General features: G+C 33.0%; 2 protein-coding genes across 3 annotated transcripts in view; both read left to right on the plus strand.

Annotated features, from left to right (window-relative positions):
- Window positions 1-818: 818 nt before the first annotated feature.
- LOC117214941 (histone H2A.V) lies at window positions 819-5,289 on the plus strand. Its single transcript, XM_033461318.1, has 5 exons — window positions 819-948; window positions 1,094-1,171; window positions 2,499-2,612; window positions 3,229-3,358; window positions 3,715-5,289. Exons 1-5 carry the CDS (start codon window positions 946-948, stop codon window positions 3,774-3,776), a joined length of 387 nt encoding a protein of 128 aa, XP_033317209.1. The 5' UTR covers window positions 819-945; the 3' UTR covers window positions 3,777-5,289.
- A 451-nt stretch (window positions 5,290-5,740) lies between these two features.
- Window positions 5,741-19,370, plus strand: part of LOC117214929 (cadherin-87A) — a 538,333-nt gene continuing 524,703 nt past the window's right edge. For both annotated transcript variants that reach the window (XM_033461288.1, XM_033461289.1), the window contains exons 1-2: window positions 5,741-5,900; window positions 6,321-6,453. In XM_033461288.1, the coding sequence (XP_033317179.1) occupies window positions 6,413-6,453 (41 nt within the window). In that variant the 5' untranslated portion in view covers window positions 5,741-5,900; window positions 6,321-6,412. The remainder of the gene's footprint in view (window positions 5,901-6,320; window positions 6,454-19,370) is intronic.

Raw genomic sequence — 19,370 nt, forward strand, 5'->3', positions numbered from 1 at the left:
ATATATATTATATACATTTATTAAAGTTTCCATTTCAGATTTCACTTTTTCGTACAGTGTTGTTTTATTATATTATACCTGTGACACAATGTGTGAGAAAGAACTGAATTCTTGAGACTATAACTTAAGACTAAAGTTCATCGGTTACTTTGAAATTCATCGATGCCGCGTCGTTAACATTTTATACTTTGTAGGTGAGGTAAATCACTTTTTTACGCCAGATGTTACTATTTGTAACATCATTTATTTTTTTTAAGAAACATATATTAAACGTTAGAAACGATATGCGTACGACGTATCAATCGTATTAATACTATAAAAATATAATATGTAATCTACTGTGCGTGATTGTACAATAGATGCAAGGAAATTTTTATACAGAATGATAAATTCTTTGTTCTTCCAATTTTTATTAACTTTACATTTATTAGTAATGATGCAATTACGTTTCCTGTTTGCCGGTATAAAAAATACTGTTATATGAAAGGAATTTGAATATCAAACCATTTGTGTGTTTATAAATTCAAACAAAGAGATATATAGAAAAATATGAAATGAGAATTACACGGTGGTTACGCCTAAAATTCAAAGAGACTTTAGATAGTGTTTGATAAGTTGGGAATAAACGGTAAGTGACCAACGGGAATAATAACGCAGTGTACCTTAGACAGTATGGAAAATTACCCAGTGTACACGATGCAATGTTTAAGTGATACAAGATAGGAACGTTACTCTTTCGAGTAAATTGTTGTAACGAGTCAAGACCAACAGATGGCGAACGGGCATTTTATTGAGTGAGTGTAATTGGTGTGTTTTAGTCACGTGGGACGATCGCGGGACGTGCCGACAGCGCCAAGCGTATTTGGCGGGACCGCGCTTAGACGGCGTCGTCTGTGCTTCTGGCAAGTCTGTCGTGTAGTGAACCACAAAGGCTCTTGTCCGATAATGGTGAGTATCCGCAAGTTTTCAGCGGATCCTTTAGCCATCCGTGCATTCTAATAGCACAACCGTATTCTACAATGTTCATGCTGTCTTCTGGCGAAATTTCGTGGCCGTATCTCGCAAATTAACCGTGATTTTCGTTTCTGAACAGGCTGGCGGAAAGGCGGGCAAGGACTCGGGTAAAGCGAAGGCGAAGGCGGTCTCTCGTTCGGCGAGGGCCGGCTTGCAGGTGAGTTTATTGCCTACTACTCGACCAGTTCAAATGCATAGAATAGAAGTTTGTCAACATTATTTTTCGATAATGAACGTCTACGTGATTATTTTAAATAGATTTTAAGGGTAAAAAGGTTAAATCATTGTGGTTGGCGCGAAAAACCGAAGCGTTTTTAGATTCATAATGAACAATTCATTTTTTTCAAGTATTTGCGATCTTGCTGTGAATAAAATATATAAAAGTGTTTGATTTAACTTCGATTTATACGTATTGTGTTAAATAACTGAAGAAAACTTGGAGGAAGTCTATTATTTTTTGAATTAAAGTTATGGTGATTACGTCTAAGTTCGGAAGTTTTCAAACGAGTCGTTGAGTCTGTGTACTCTACACCCCCCCCCTCTCATATCTTCCTATTCAGCTACTAATATGATTCTCATCGAATTATTCTTTTTTATAATTTTCAAAAAATCATTTAATACGAATCGCTGTGTTGGTAATTGTTTGCGTTTAGTCATATTATGCGAATTCTGTCAAGATAATTTAAATTGACAGCAGTTCTAATTTAGTCTTGTATTATTATTTTTGTATTCAATAGGCTCGTCCATTATTGAAATTCAGTCAATAGCGACATTGATATTTTTTATGTTGAAACCGTGTATTCTTATTTATTTAAGTATAAAAATTTAACAATTTTTTAAATTAATTTAAAGAACTCTAGTTTGTGATACGTAGAAACGTATATAGTTATGTATACAAACATGTAAATAATAACATTAAGTATGTAAACATTAAACTTAATATCTTGTAAAGTAACATAACATATTTTCTTTATGAAGTTTATCAACCATTGTCTTCGGATAATTATAATTTCCAACTGTAGAAAATTTATTAATATTTTGAACGCGTAAATAAATAAAATACAGGACATTCGTTAGTGAATGACGAAATCACATACTAAACTGGAGAGCTCGGGAAAGCCGAATCATCGTACACCGCTCGATATTCGTTGTGTTAAAAAAGGACTGAGTTATGTGTGCTGTTCTATGTGTAGACAAAATTGGTTTTTCGTTTAGAAGAATCGGGTACAGCGTGGCTATATAAAGAATTGTTGCGGGGAAAGTACTGGGAACGTATAATATTACGAAAAATTGTGTCATTCGTCGTCGTTCGATATTTGTTATACGAAAAGCTGCTGACGCCGAGTGACCTCATGTTATTTGAACAGACATTATATATGATGCGTCCTAACCCAAAAATATTTACCTTGCCACGAATGCAAAATTACCTTCCGATGTAATATCATTTTTACCTATATTAGACATAGTATGTTTGGTTTTTTCAGTTTCCGGTTGGTAGAATTCACAGGCATTTGAAAAACAGAACCACAAGTCATGGTCGAGTCGGTGCTACAGCAGCGGTATACAGTGCAGCTATCTTGGAATACCTCACTGCTGAGGTGAGTGAGAATATATGTGAAAGAAGAAAGCATTCACAAAACAAAGAGAGAAAGACAGAGAAAGAAAGGCAAATACGCACAATAGGAAGATCAGCCGTTATAACCAGGACTATATGCGTTGGCATCACTAGCGACTGATGGCGTCACTAACGCCAAGCATCATGGCCGATTTTTCCCGCCTTTTCGTCAACCATAGGCAAATAAGGAACAATTCTTTCTTCTGCTTATCGTGTTATATAGAATTTCACTTTTAAATTCATATTTTTCATTTTTTACGAAAGTAAAAACTTCCATCTTCGTTAGGGAAATATTATCATATAGTTACATTCTAAAAAGATATATTTATGGACAAACAATTCTTACATTACTAATGCTTTAGTTTATAATTACTTTTATGACTTTTAAGCATTTCTATGTTTCTATTAAAAGATGATGTCTAATCCTGATATGTACATATTTATTCACATACATGTATACATTTATTCATTTACATGTTTTCATATTATTTTTTGTATTCTGTATGTAAGGTATTGTGTTTTGTAGTGTTACGTGCTAAAGTTTCATAAATAGTGCACGATATTAGATGTGTTATGAAACGATGTTTTGTTTGTTTTAGGTTCTCGAATTGGCAGGAAATGCATCAAAAGATTTGAAGGTCAAACGTATTACACCAAGACATCTTCAGCTTGCTATTCGTGGTGATGAAGAATTAGATAGTCTCATTAAAGCAACTATTGCTGGAGGAGGTATGTTTTTTAATAGTTCCATTACTTTAATAGTCGTAATTAATAGGTCATGTGATCATATATTATCATATTATATAATCTTGTTATAATAAATTAAAGCATTTGCTTGCTCCTGAATTAAAAGTCTTGATTCAAAGTAATTAATTTTGCTATTCAGATTCTAATATCTAAAGCTTTAAAAGTTATATTATGATTATTAAAAATGGTAGTTTAAAGGTCTAGTCAAAACATAAGAATTATTTATCTTATATGTTTATTGCAAATATCTTTCTTATATTCTCAAAAAGTAATAGAATGTTATATCAATGCGATTTAGATTAAACAATGATTTTTTATTTAATTTTCTCCTGTTACAGGTGTTATACCACATATCCATAAATCGTTGATCGGAAAGAAGGGTTCGCAAAAGCCAGCATAATTTAGTGATTCAGTTAAGAACATGTGAAGCTATGTAGACAAAACAGATGCGAGCAGAGTGATTGTTGATAAAGTGTACCTATATTACGAAATTGATGGCGAAAGACTGGCGTGATATATATATATAGATATATAAATAAAACAAATATTGATATAATTTAATATAGGTAACGAGAGTTAAAAAAAAGACAAATTTTCACCACATAATTGGCATTTAGAGTCGGGAAAGTTAATAATATAGTCTGAAAATTTTAGTGTACGTTATACTGCAATTACTTGACAAGCGATGCGTTGTAGCATGGTTTGCTCAAAACTGCAGAAGTCTTTGATACTGTATGCGGATTGTAAACTAAATGTTCTGAAAGTTGGAGTATTTAAGGACTTGGATGTGTCGTAAAGTTTGTAATTTTAAAAGAAGATTATTCTTTTGATTTCATATTTTGTACATGGTGTTTAACTTTGTCTCTTTTTTAAACTATTGCGTGCAACTAATGTTGTTTTCTTAAAATTAGCTATTAAATAGCATTGCAGTAATTCGATAAAACTGTATAATATGAGTGAGTATTAATAGGTATTTCATAAATTTTTTCACTTTCAATTTTTGAAATTTTTAATCCATTTATATTTAACTGTCTAATACCTTACAATTATAGTTACAAGTAAAAGTAGTTACGTACTCATTCTTGTTATTAAATACTCTTAACTATCTCATAGCAGTAAACAGTGTGCATAAATACCTCTAGATTAAATTTTTAATTTTGGACACTTTGTATTCTAAAATTTGTGTTGCCGAATATCTTTGCTTAAATTTTTGAAGTTTTCAGTCTCTGTAACATTAGTATTACATGAGAAATCATTCTGCTGACTTTGTTTATATTCTGTTAATTTTATGAAACGCAATAAGTTGTAATTTGTAGCGTGCTGTAATTTATGTCCATGATTATGAGACTGGAATCTTTGAAATCTATAAGGTTTTGACTCGTGTGAAGGTCAAAGAAAAAGTATTTCGGCATTGCAAAGCCTTTGATGTAATATATAATCTTTATTCCAGTAGTGTTCAATTAATGTAAAATCCATAGTAGAAATATTGAAACAATTTGAAATAAAATAGTATACGTTTTTAGTTCTAACAACTATTGATTTCTATTTTGGTTCTGTTCACATCACTTTCCATTTTATTCATAAAACTACTGTTACTTGTGTCATTTAGTGTAATTTTCGCTGTATTAAATACCAGCCACATGTAAAATGTTCATTTTCATAATAAAGAGCAATTTTACTATTATCTATAGTTCAATTATTAAAAATTGTTAAGTCAAGAAAAGATATACTAATTTGTATTTTGTGCCTTCTTTAAGTTTTTAAATTAAAATGGACTAAGAGATAATATATAATTAAAAGGCTGTAATACAACGAATGATTTTTGTAAATGCATTATTGTACACAAAGTGTGTAATGTTTTTATATATTATGTGTAAACAGTTTCTAAATACACTTTCTGTGCTAGAAGGTAATGCTTGTCTAGTAAAATTTGAAAACTACCTTAGGTTTGATGTAAAGATATATGATGAGCATATACATAAATGCAAAGAATTTTTAAATTATATAATGCAGGAAAGAATACTTAGTAATTCTATTTAAAAATTAATAAATCGAATCTTTGTTTCGTTATAATCTTTGTTAGCGTATAGAAATAAGTACATTTATTTGTGAAAAGATGTAATATATACTATTTTGCAAACACTATCATCTCTATGATATAAATTGTATTATTTAGAAAATGAGAGCGAAAATAGAGGATCATTTCTTTTGATCATTATAGGTATGTTAAAGTTTTTTGAAATTTCACGTAGTGAGTATATCCACGTCCAGTGCTGCCATCATACTGGGAGCGGTCTCCTATCACTACTCGATTTCCCCCACCAGCAACCAATCCCATGGCTCGTTCAAAACCTTGCGGCTTTTCGTCGAGTCCGCTTCTAGTGGGGTACGGTGTAGCTCCTTGCATTTGTGTGGGAGTGAGATAGCAGCAAGGAAGAGCTCCCCACTAAGCCGGTCAGAAGCTCAGTCGCCTTTCACGAGTTCGGTCGGTTGGGCGGCTTGTGTCGTGGATATCATTGTAAACGTGAGCATCAGTCGCTTGATACATAAATTCCATTCCATAACAGGAACGAACAAGCTCGTTTATCGACTTTGCGTAGGGGACAGGATCTCTCGACGGATCGTCCTCGGATCCGTCGTGAGAGGGCCGCGAGATAGTGCACACACCGGTGACAGAACGCGTGGGTAATGTCAAGCAGTGTATAGTTGTACGATCAAGATTTCGTATACTTTGGTATATCCTGGTTTACGGGTACCGGAATTTCGCTCGCGGAAAGATCAGTGAAGAGAGGACCTGTTTCCGTTTCGCTCACGTTGCGCTGTTGCCGGTGTTTACTCTTTGCAATCGAATTTTTACGCGCGCGAAGGGTGCGGGTAGGGGAAACAATTGGTTCGAAAAACCGGTGATTCGTAATTATAAAGAGTATCGTATTCTGTTTCGAAGCGGTCTTCTTGATTTCGTGGCAAGAGTCAACGGTATGACATCCTTGGCGTAATTTTCCACCGTAATACACCTGGATCCAAGATTCTTTGAAGATGACGAGTAGAGACACGGAACGAACCTTCCTTCGTGGCCGGTAAGTCTTTTCTCCCTGTTTCCGTAATATATTTGCGTGACATTGCTTTTACTTGATCAACCTGTTAGCCAAGTTATATTATTCACCTTTACTATGTTACGGTGAAAGGAACATCTTGTTGCACCGTGGCTCACTTTGAATTTACTAACGTCACGTTCTCTGGAAATATCTATAGAAACTTGAGATTCGACGATTCAGTGAAAATATACTTGCGCTTTTCATATCATTTCACTGATTTGTTGCGCTATATCATTCACTGTTACCATTGATCTCGGAAAATTAATCATACGTACGGTATGTGTATGTATTTGAACACTAGTTGCTTCAACGAAGGTCAATGAACAGTATTGACGCTTGGTTTCGACGTTTTTACGGTTGTTTCATCTCGGAATGTTATGTGCATCGAGCGTTGCTATAATTTATCAGTCTATTCTGTTACTTTATGTTTTTGAGTTACTTTAAGGAAAATATACTTTGTGATGTTTTGTACTTTAGTGAAAATTTGTACAACTACGATATGATTAACTCGTTGGTATTTCAAGGTTTGTCTCTTGTATTTACCAGGAATTGAAATTTAAACGTACATTCATATTTCATGGTTATATCATATTACTATCAGGGGATTTTTCATTTTAAGTTGAAAAATTTGGGCTATTAATTTTCTGAATTTATAGCATTGGCAAGTAATAATATGGATTGTTTAATACACATTTATATACATTTCCATAGTTGGTTAGTCGTTAAATCTCATTTTAAGGCATTTTGGATATTATGAGGAAACAAAATAATGCATTACATATTTATTTATAGCAATTGACTTCATATTTTGGAATAATTATGTAGGCTCCAGTTTTATATTTTCATTATTTAGTTTTAGATATTATTCTTTGTTATATGTATTTAATAGCTTTTTCTTAAAATTGTTAGTATGTTTTTAATATTTTATTGAAAATAATTGTGGAGTCTTCCAAATATGTAAATAGTTCTATTCTTAGTAAAAACATGTTTATTAAATAATTTTTCGATTAGTATATTATAAGATTGTCGTTTTAAATAAAAATAAGATATTACGTCTTTTAATATTATAATTTCGTTTACTCATGTATATATGTTATTTGCTTCATACTTTATCACTTTCATTGTTTGGACTGGATTTCATTGTTTTTATGCAAAGTTCGTTGATCTTCATTACAAAACTACTTTGAATATTCGGCACGTTAACGTAATAACACGTTATCCAGAGAGTTTTATTTTGCTTATTCTTAGAACACTGCCAGAAGTCGTTTAGAATTTATATGGGATTTTCATGAGTTTGTGCATGTTTCTTATAAACGTCACGTTGAGTCATATTTAATAATCTTTAACAATGATTCCATAAGTGATTATTTATTTCCTAGTGAAACAAAATAAAGTGTTAGATGTATCATGGAAATGTGAATGAATAATCAGTACTGGTATAGATTTTTATAATTTTTTAACTATGAAATTGACATCTGAAGCAATATGAAATTATAGAAAAACAATGAATAAACTTTCAGAAATGGTTACTGAAGCAATTAATTTGTACAAAATATACAGATAAGCTACGTCGTATTACATGCAATTATAAAATTTTGCTTAACCATATTTCAACGAAATTATGAAAAATTAATGAATATCGTAATCCAAAGATTACAGTCCACAGATTAGGATTAAGAAAATTATAAGATAAAGAAAGCGCCACATTTTGGACTCTACATATTACACGTTATTCTAAGAAACCCTGTTCCAAAATGCTCGCCAATTTAATTATCCTTGATTTCCTTCGAGAAATCTTGTTCCTTGTAATACATTGAACAGAGGAAAAAGAAAAGAAATTCCACAAATTTCTTGAAATGTTTTTATCTCAAACTTAATATATTCCTACTACATATTTATCGAGTCATTGAGAAAAAAAATGTACCACAACGCGCAAAATGTTTGCATCTAATTTTGTTACATATACGTACATATAAATAAGTAAATAAGTATAATCCAAATATGTAAGCTGCAATATCTGAAGAATGAAATCGTTATTTACGTGTTAATAAAAATATGAATTTGCCTAAATATTCCTAGTTGAGTACTGATGTTACAAACATTACTTTTTAGAATTCCTTATAGGATTTACAATTGTTTATGTCATTTTCGTGTAACAAATAAATTTACAGAAGTAAGCTATTTGTTACTGAAAAAGATTAAAACATTAATCCTGTATACCCATGGCTTTCTTGCATAATAATTTATGCATTAACTAACAGTTAATAGTTGACAAGTGATAAATTATAGGTTTGTTATAAACAGAATTAATATTATTAATAATTATTGTATGCTAATATCATCAGTATTATTAATAATTATTAACGATAATTACGCGTTACATCAATAAATATCAATATCACTACTAATCATTAATATTATAGACAGACAGATTTTTCTACAGAGATGGTTTTTCCAATTTCATATCGGGCAGGACTCGTTTTATTTCTAACTTTCTCGCCGTAACCCATTAGCGGTGCCCTTCCTGCGAAAATATTTTAAACGCAGTCCAGTATCTTTGCGCGGCCTATCCTACGAATCTTAGCAAAAATGTTTTCTGTAATCTAAATACCGGTACTTGGAACGCAAGGTCGGTTGATCGGCAACGTCATCGAGGCGACGGCAAATGTTGCGGTGAAAGTTTATCCTGCATGGTAGGGATCTCTGCACGCTATGTTCATGCAGGAATGAACACGGAATCGTTCTTAGAACGAGAGCCTCTCCGACGTAGCTTGGGAATTTCATGTATAAATACAGGAAATACTTCTTCGTTACTTAACATGAACTGGAAACGCGTAATCTTGTTTGTGTGTCTTTCTACAACTTATTCTTTCGTGTCGGTATCACATCGGTTGATTGATTCGAGTGTCGTGTTCGTATCCTTTGATTTACCTCGCTTTGCGATATTGAGAGTTTAAGAGTTTAAACGAGGCGGAGTCTCTTGCTGCTTCTTCGTCGTTTCGCCTTTAATCTTGCACCGCACGTGATTAATCCATCAAGGATCACGTAAAAGTCGCGTAAACGTAATTTTATTAAACAATCGCGAATTGAATCGTTGTTTCGTCAGGCCACCGAAAATTTATTAGTACAATAGATACATTGCAGATTATTATATTATATTAGCATAATAGATATATTGATAATTCATACAGTTGCAAGATCTAGATGGGAGAAGCAGCGAATTCTTAGAATTTTTTTTTTATAATCACGATATGGACTCTATAGGATTCAATAAGGTGAATTGATTTAAAAGGAAGAAAAAATATTGAGTTAACGCAACGTTGGCTTTTGATGAGTCAAGTAATCTCGTCTCTTTATTTTCTCAATATTATATTTTTTATATTGTCGATTTAGTTCGTTTTAATCTGTGATTTATAAATCTTCTCTGTATTTAGGTTCTTGGCTAATAGTGTGCTAGGCTTTTAATCTAATATGAAGATCACAGTCAAGTAGAAATATCGCACTAGGTCACAGTGTACGTGGAAGATACAGTGATTTTAGATCTCTGCTGCAGTGTCAATTTTTCTACGCAAGTTAATAGGATTGCGCGAATGTTTTGTGCGATTAAAATAAATTTATATAATACGATTACAAATTATAATCCAATTTATAATCATCATATAAATATTGTAGCGTTACGCACAAACTGGAATACACGTGGCATGCAGAAGTCGTATTGATCGGCTTCATAAATTGAAAACAGCAGGAAAATGACGATATTATAAACGCCGTTTTCAAAATTTACTTCGTAGCGAGTGATAAGCTTAATAGAATGGAATGATTGATGGGCGAAATATTCGTTCCACTGTGACAATTAAATCATTAGTTAATTGTTGAGGAATAATTAAAAAAACGTTTAAAATTTGATGCACTCTGTCCATAGTTAGTCATACAATGTTCGTCGATGTTCAGATATTTATCAGTTTAATGTGTTTGTTAATCAAAGGAAGTGTTGCATCGTTTGGGTAATTAAGATATTCTAAGTACTTGACTGTTGCAATTACGAAGGAGCTACGATTGAATGAATACGATCTTATTGGGTTGGCAACTAAGTGAATTGTCAATACCATCTAATGTCAAAATTCGCAATCACTTAGTTGCCAACCCAATAGGTTGTGTATATAATATTTACGTTAAAGTTCATTTGATACGAATACAATGAGGAAGAATGGAATTGTTCGTTAAATATTGTCATGTGACACGCGTTTGGAAAATCTCTTTGCTGGTTAATTAGTGATTGAAACAAAAATGCAGTTAGATGGTGGAATATTTTATGAAATTTTGGACCTAAGAATATTGAAATATCATCATTAAGAATTTATGCTTTTAGTTAATATTTCGTGGCAAATGTAGGTTTGCTCAATTTTATCGTATGTTTGGCAATTCTGCAATGGCTTTTCTATGGGACAAATTGGACTCAAATGTCTATATCTATATGAAAAGTAGACTTGATCAGTTTGATTTCTAAGATATTTCTATTTCTTTGCACCAAGTACTTTGTACCTTCCCATGATAGTCGAGTCTCACTGTAATTGTCAAAATTTTCCGTACAATATACGTATCATATCGTTAAAATTATGTTCTTTTTGTCATTGTATGTACAGTAATGGACAAAAGTTCAAGATTACTTTTCTGATAAATTATCGCGCTGTATTTTGATAATAAATAACCAACAGTCCACGATCGTTCGCTATGGAAATCTACTCTATTACAGTCTATTAAATTTTAAATCTTCAGGAAACAACACTCCATTAAAATGTACTGTCCGTACTTGTACTGCCCAGTGCTTGTGTGCTTCCCGGAAGCAGAAGCAATTTCTGGCTTCCGATTTTTACGACTGAGTATTGGATTCTTTGAAAGCTCCTTCGACGCTAAAATCACGAAAATATTTCTGAACGATTCTTACGCAAATGTTCAGATCATTCGTAATACAGATTTCGTTTTAACAATCAATAGCAATTCGAAAATGATCCTTTTCGGATAAGCAGTGGATGCGCTGGTCCATCTTTTTTCTTCCTCCAACCATTTTTTTTAAATTTATAAATACTGTATCAGGTGTTCCAATAACATTTGCTGTATTTCGCCAAATGTCTTTCATCTCTTGCGTAGTGCTACAGCAATTTTTCCATCTTCAGAGCGTACATTGCTGCTATACCCTGGATTTTCATTTAAATTTATCATTTGTTATTACGAATTTAGTACGACGTGTTATATAGTTTTAAATTAATATTCGTAGCAAATACAGCATCGAATCGTTTTATATTCATCCTCTCAAGTAGTGCTCGTGTTTTCAGTCTCCTGGCCGTTCGTAGATAGGGCGTGAGCGCATATGTAATTGCAAGGATGATTTGGTTATTTAGTATTTCTAATGTGATGCGATAATCTACCAGAGAGAGTCGTCTTAAATTTTTGTCAGCTACTGTATATGAATCAAACACGTATTCGTCATTCACCGGTCACTTTTACTGAAAAATTAAAGTCGCAATACGTGTGTTTATATCGGCTAGGTAAACACATTTCATGTTTTTCGAGAGACATTTACGAGTAGGTCTGGTTCGTGGTTTCTTGAATCAGCGGCACAGCGCGATCCGTTAGCACATCCTCTGGGTCATCGACCATACGGCCGCACAGAAGACTCGATGAGCTCGTCTTCTATCATGAAACCGTAGGATTTTCTATCAGATCCCCACCAAACTTTCCTCTGATAATTTAACATCAGATGTCTTGCAGGCGAACTTGTCTTTGTAGCAGAGATCACGCAGCTCATCCAACTTTCAGCTTGGAATTAATTTCTTACAGGTGCATAAATTTTTACAGGGAGAAAGTCGTTTCAGTTTCCTCTGCGAACTACCAACTTGTCTCTGGCCGCGAGATTGAGAACATCGAAATGATAACTTCCGAACGTTTACCTCGTCTGGAAAAAGTAATCGGCGAATAATTAAATTGGCTGTTGCGTAAAGGGTGAAAAGTTTTAATTAAAACGTCAACAGGGAACGTACTCTGTCAGCTAGTGTAAACATTCCTGTTGTTCTCTATGTTTAGTGGCAACTTTGCTGTAATTAAGCCACTGTCTAACGCTTTTATTTCGACGTGATTTTAAAAATGAGCCGTGTCGAGAAAAAGTAATTTCTTAACTTGCTATACGAATGAAGCAGATTCAAGCGAGGACGAATATTATTCGTTAGAATATTTTTATGTAATTTGGGAATTATTGAAAAAGGCGTTGTCCATTGATATTCGAATAAATTATAATTGTAAATATACTATGTATATCATGTTAGACTTTTTGAAATTTTATTAGCATGATATTATGATCAAACGTAATTATCGTGATTATATTCGTAGAATTTGGAACCGATCTGATAAAACGCATAAAGATACGATACAATAAATAAAATTTAAATTGTATTTTGTAACTTCTATGTATATTTTTGGATCTGTTTGAAATCTTACCAATATGATCGCGAAAGTTGTATGTGGTACGAAAATACATTTTTTGTACAAAAGATATGATATATAATTGGAAAAGTTTTTATAGGGTTCAAATAGGGTTCTCGCGAACATTGTACATGATACAAAGAGTTGTAAATCCAACAACAAAACAACAATAACAAAATCTTCTACATTAATATGGACTTTATTTTTCCTCCTTAACTCGCTTTTGAAGAACTCTAGTCGCGTTACTTTTTCATCTTCGTTTATTATAAAGAAAATTGAATACGATTTTTATTGTATGTAAGAGCTAGTCAAAGAATTGTCCTAATCTATAGTTATCAAAACTGTGCAACGTTACTTTTGGGACATTGAATTTATGCAGAATTTTAAAAAAGTTCTTGGATGGTAAAATTCATAGATAGAAAAAATATGATCGTAATGATTATTATTGTAATTCCTTATCTCCTACAATTATTTATTGTTTCCTCTTGCAAGTTTCATCAGCTGACACGTCATTTGTGTCAGGGATTCTTCATCATCAACCACAGGTTTCTAATAATTGCGTAATCTTCAAGTGACAACTAGCCTTTCTTTACAAGTATCTTTCGCTTATGTAAAATTTATTCGCCTTCGCATTATTTTTTGTTATTTTGGTTTTGATAAATGAAATCTCCTGACTAGTAATCTCTTGGCGTTCTGTCGTATGTGGAGAGTATTTGTAATATGCAAGTAGAGACTGTTCACGATAAGGATAGCTGCGGAAATGAATGGTTTTGGTAGATATCTTTTCCCGGCTTTTGTCTAATCTTTATTTAGATTACGAAAATTACGTGTACTTTTTACAACACTTTGCTAACGTGAGCCTTTGCGGCTTGTTACGACTATTGTTTAACGTACACGTACATTGTTCGTGTAATCAATGTTTTTCGTTATTAATTTTTTTGAAAACGTAAAAATATTTCGTTAACTAAATTTAAAGTTCCACTCAATTTTTATCGTATTTTTCACTGAGAGATTGCGCTTTTACGATTACGACGATCCAATTTTTATAAAACTTTCACGCACTAACTACATACTTACTTGCGATAGTTTCTGAAAGTTGTCCGGCAACTGTCATAGCCGTAAGAGTTAGGTCCTCTTCTTTGCTAACAGTGTATCATAGACGCGATCTATTTGCTGAGACGCTACGATCATCTCTGTTCATTTAAAAACCTAAGCATATTATGTGCTTTAGTTAGTAATAGGTTAATGAATTTTACAATTTATAAATTATGAGTTATTGGAATTTTGTTTCATTAAGTGGAGATTCTCGTATAACAACGAATTTTTTTCGGACCAACTATACTAATTGTTGGGTTGGCAATTAAGTGATTGCGGATTTTGTCATTAGGTGGTATTGACAAAATTTCCAATCACATGACAACCCAATACATAGGAGTAGACCCTTTTTCAATACAAATGTAGTCTTCAAGCTCAAACGTAATTTCTGTTTACTTCAGTTCCTCTTATCTTTATTAACTTTTTAAACTGCCACGTTTAATAATTTCTTAGTAACCCACAATGGTTACATGGTCAAAGATGATCACAAGACTTGCATAATAAGCAATAAACAATAAGTCGAACCGAACTGACATAGGACTAGACCCTTTTTCAATGCAAATGTAGTCTTCAAGCTCAAACGTAATTTCTGTTTACTTCATTCCTCTTCTCGTTTATTAACTTTTTAAACTGCCACGTTTAATAATTTCTTAGTAACCCACAATGGTTACATGGTCAAAGATGATCACAAGACTCGCATAATAAGCAATAAACAATAAGTCGAACCGAACTGACAGGACTAGACCCTTTTTCAATACAAATGTAGTCTTCAAGCTCAAATGTAATTTCTGTTTACTTCAATTCCTCTTATCTTTATTAACTTTTTAAACTGCCACGTTTAATAATTTGTTAGTAACCCATAATGGTTACATGGTCAAAGATGATCACAATACTCGCATAATAAGCAATAAACAATAAGTCGAACCGAACTGACATAGGACTAGACCCTTTTTCAATGCAAATGTAGTCTTCAAGCTCAAATGTAATTTCTGTTTACTTCAATTCCTCTTATTTTTATTAACTTTTTAAACTGCCACGTTTAATAATTTGTTAGTAACCCATAATGGTTACATGGTCAAAGATGATCACAATACTCGCATAATAAGCAATAAACAATAAATCGAACCGAACTGACATAGGACTAGACCCTTTTTCAATGCAAATGTAGTCTTCAAGCTCAAATGTAATTTCTGTTTACTTCAATTCCTCCTATTTTTATTAACTTTTTAAACTGCCACGTTTAATAATTTCTTAGTAACCTACAATGGTTACATAGTTAAAGATAATCACAATACTCGCATAATAAGCAATAAACAATAAGTCGAACTGATCTAAAAGAATTACTACTTCAAGACTTCCCATCCGCATTCTAGAAAGCTGTAGTCCCATATAACCAATAGCTGGTCTAAACAAAATTCATGGCAAGAAAAATCTGAAAAAGATCAATAAAGAAGTATACTGCATAGATATATATACTGAAAATCTAGTCGATTAATATGACAAATTTATAAAACGTAAATGTTGGAATTTGGCATACATTCTTCTCGTATCGCCCAGCTTACTACGTGCCGAAAAATTATTTTTCAGTTTCCTCATAGTACTTCCAAGGTATTTACTATCTTAAAATACCTGAATAGGTATGACAGCTATAATAAACGTTAACATATAATATAATGAGAATCGTAGGAAACATTTTCGGCAATGACTTTTCCGAAGTACATCTTCATTCGCAATTTCAACTGATCATTCTGTCTGGAAGATCCACCGTGTACGTACAGTACACGAAATGTTCATGCGCAGCTGAGAAAAATTCCCCGAACGGCGTAACATCGCCTCGTGCCAAAGTTCTTCCTATCCGGCCGAGTGATAAATCACTTTCCGGATACTCGTACATCTGTTTCGCTGGTTTCGTATCGTATCTATCATACTGTTCGCTAAAACACCGACGTCTACGCTTCATTACGAATTCCATAACGTATCGAGTGCAGCTTTTCACGCCACCTTTGCAATTTGTCTTCGTCGTTGCGTTATTAGTAGCAACAATGAAAAATCACGGTCATCTACCGGCTTTGATATTTGCTGCGGTGACTATGGAACTGCGACAAATAATCGTGACGCTAGTCGTATGATAGCCAAAGGTCTACCGATTTCCTTCAAAATTGAAGACAACGAAAATTGGTTCTAATTGCGTAGAAGAGAGGCCAGATTTTCAATTCTTTTGCCGCGACGAACAATGTGCCAGAGTTAATTACGAACGAGTATGTTTCGAATGGATGAATTTATAATAGTTGAAATTAAAATACAGTAGAGGCTCCAGCATCCGGATAACGGAGTATTTTCGGATAACGGAACAGCTTGTCTTTTTTCATGATCATTCTAGAAAACGTAATGATACAAGAACAAGATAAATATAATTTATTGTCTTTTAATTATTTGTTAGTTCCGTAGTTTTTTGCTAACGAGTCACATACATTTTTCGTTTCTTGTAATTTATTTATATTTGACCTGTCTATCTTTATTCGTCTTATAATTGAAGAAGACGAAATTACATTCTGTTCGTGTCTCAGTCTAAATTCTTGTAACGCTATGTTAATGCTTCTCTGTATCTCCATTTTTATTGCATTCTTTTTCCTTTTAAGCGTGAGTAGACTACGGACGTTTATGCGTTTATAGGAAATTTAAAAACCGCATAAATGTCCAATGATACTTATTATAATATTCAATGAAAATGACATTTTTACCAGAGATTCTATTTGTTCAATTAGATTTATAAAAGTTCCGAATTTGCGTAAAAATCCAATATTTTGTCTCGTCTAAATACGAGAATTAAAAGGATTGCCAAGTAATTCAACTTAAAGCAATAAAATCAAAGATTGCTCTGTGGTAGTTAGAACTAGCGTTTTGATCTCATTGCATTATATTATTATTATCTTATTTTCCACGCATGCATACAAATAGTATTATACAATATAATAATAATATTCTGTACAGCATAGCAATACTGTTATGTTCTATGATATCACTTCTTGTTCGTTAACCTATTTAAATTAAAAAATAAAAAAAAAGATTTCCACGTACAATCTTCGCCTTGTTCGTATTTCAATTTCGTTCCTATAATCATATACATAGCAACATTCTTTCGACTTTAAGTTTTATATAAATTTACCATTTCCTCATTTTCGATCAAATTGAACAGTCGTTTTTGTAACAATCTTTGGTATAGTTTATCTTTAGCTTGTGGACACGGTTAGACGTTACGAGTTTAAATAAAACGTATCCAAAGCGATCCTTGTACAACATAGTAATGCGTAGATATCAGTATTTTCGAAAATTCGTTACACTTATACCGTAAATTTTATGTACTATGTAGTTGAAGTTAAACTTGTGTTCACTTCGAAACGATACAACACACATTAAACTCATTTGGGAGCAGCACAGTAAACAAAAATTAAAACACGTGAAATTAGTTAAGAAACGATTTATCTTCAGAAAATTCAAGGTCGACAGGAATAACCATAAGTCTGATATACAAATGTGTAATAGAGCTGATCTGGACACGTGGAAACCAGCTTCGGTGAATGGCAGCCAAGTCACAGGTTTAAAAAATTGAAAGTCAACTAGCTAAAATCCTTCGTACGATCATAGACGCAACCTGGTACTTCAGAAGCGACGATACTTGCAAACCATTGCACGTCCACTCAATCCTAGAAGAGATCAAACGATTTTCTAACAAACGCAAAACCTGAGCCAAATCTCGCGTAAATTCGCCGGTGGCACATTGTTGCACTAGTGCAGTCAGAAGACTGAAATGAAAACACTCTTTCGACTTGATATAATTTCGCTCTCATCGTACAAACAACGTTACTATTGTAAATAGCAACGTTCCCGTGACTTTTGAAACGCTTGTGGTTTAAAGTAACGAAAGCCACGCGATGCTCTTCGTACTATATATATAACAATTTTTAAATATTATGCGAGTAACAGGTACAGATAAATATGGGATTATAAGAAAAAACGTTTTGTTTCAAGAAGTGCGAAACGCTACGCAGTGTCCGATTTTAATCGACATAAATATACAACTTGTAAGAAGTTATAGTCGAGTATGTACATATAATATAATATATAAATTTTAGAATATATTAGATCGCACACATTTCCTCTGTAGATTTATATAATTTTTTAACTAACACGTTGAATGCCATGGGGTCACCGGTGACCGGCGCAACAAGATTAATAGAAATACATAATTTGAACAAATGTCAATATTTCTAAATTTTTTATTATTACCATCGCTACTACAATAGTGTGACGAAATTAATGCAGTAAAAACATATAAAAATATCTTTATTTATACTTGAAATATAGATCTGTTATGTGCGCTCCCCACCAGTGGCTGTCGAACATGGGAAAAACCCGCTTTTTCCGTGTTTTATCTTAATGAACAATAACCCTAAGGAACGTTTCGATTTGAAGGATGTTTGATAGCAATTAAGGGCCTTGACAGTAAAGTAAAAAGTGCTAAATCTTGTGACGGTTCTTTAGGATTATTGCGGGTCCAAATAAATATGATCGAAGGATGGATTATGGTTTATGGTAGGTCCCGGGACGTAACAAAATAAAACAATTATTTAGCAACGCGATGAAACAATATGAGATAATTGATAATCGAAAAAAATAAGTAAATCGAGTGAAATTGCACTACAGTGTCCATGGGGGTCACCGGTAACCTCAGTGAGATAAATTTATCAATGATAATTATACACCGTAACATATCTCTTGTAGGTAATACTTCAACATTATATGTATTGCATAATAAAAAATTCATCGTGACGCCACGGCCAAACCTTGTAAAACTGGCGTGGCATTTAACATGTTCAGGAAATTAAAAAGGAAAGTAGCGAATTTTTGTCAAAATCATGTTGTTAAGACAAACAGTAGATTTGGACATTAAATATGTATATTTCTGAAATTAGATAAACACGCGTACCTTTTGTACCTCGGTCGAGTAACGTTTTCCACATATTCATATTAAAGAATAATAAATTGCTAAGGTAACTTTGAATGGTTTTGATCGACCATGACTAACAGAGATTATCGTTAGCTTTCTCCAGTATAAGGGGAAATGATTAAGGCGCCGCTGTCGCTAAAGAGGAAATTACTTACGTTGACTGTACAGTATCTCTGTCAAGAAAATGTTCAATCTTCGGGTTAAACGTTTCCAGAGAAATTAGAGTTTCGATAGAAAGCAAAATCAAGGGTTTCGTCCAAGTTTCGCGATTAACTTGAATCGCTCGCGCTAAAAGGCGTTATGTTTAATGAAGGAAAAA

The sequence above is a fragment of the Bombus bifarius genome, unplaced genomic scaffold, assembly GCF_011952205.1.
Source record: "Bombus bifarius isolate JDL3187 unplaced genomic scaffold, Bbif_JDL3187 scf7180000009275, whole genome shotgun sequence".
Taxonomy (NCBI): Eukaryota; Metazoa; Arthropoda; class Insecta; order Hymenoptera; family Apidae; genus Bombus; species Bombus bifarius.

Bases quoted from the DNA above. Each gene is read 5' to 3' on its own strand.
- LOC117214941 (XM_033461318.1), top strand. The intron at 1,172-2,498 runs GTGAGTTTATTG...TGGTTTTTTCAG, and splicing joins CGGCGAGGGCCGGCTTGCAG to TTTCCGGTTGGTAGAATTCA. The intron at 3,359-3,714 runs GTATGTTTTTTA...CTCCTGTTACAG, and splicing joins AGCAACTATTGCTGGAGGAG to GTGTTATACCACATATCCAT.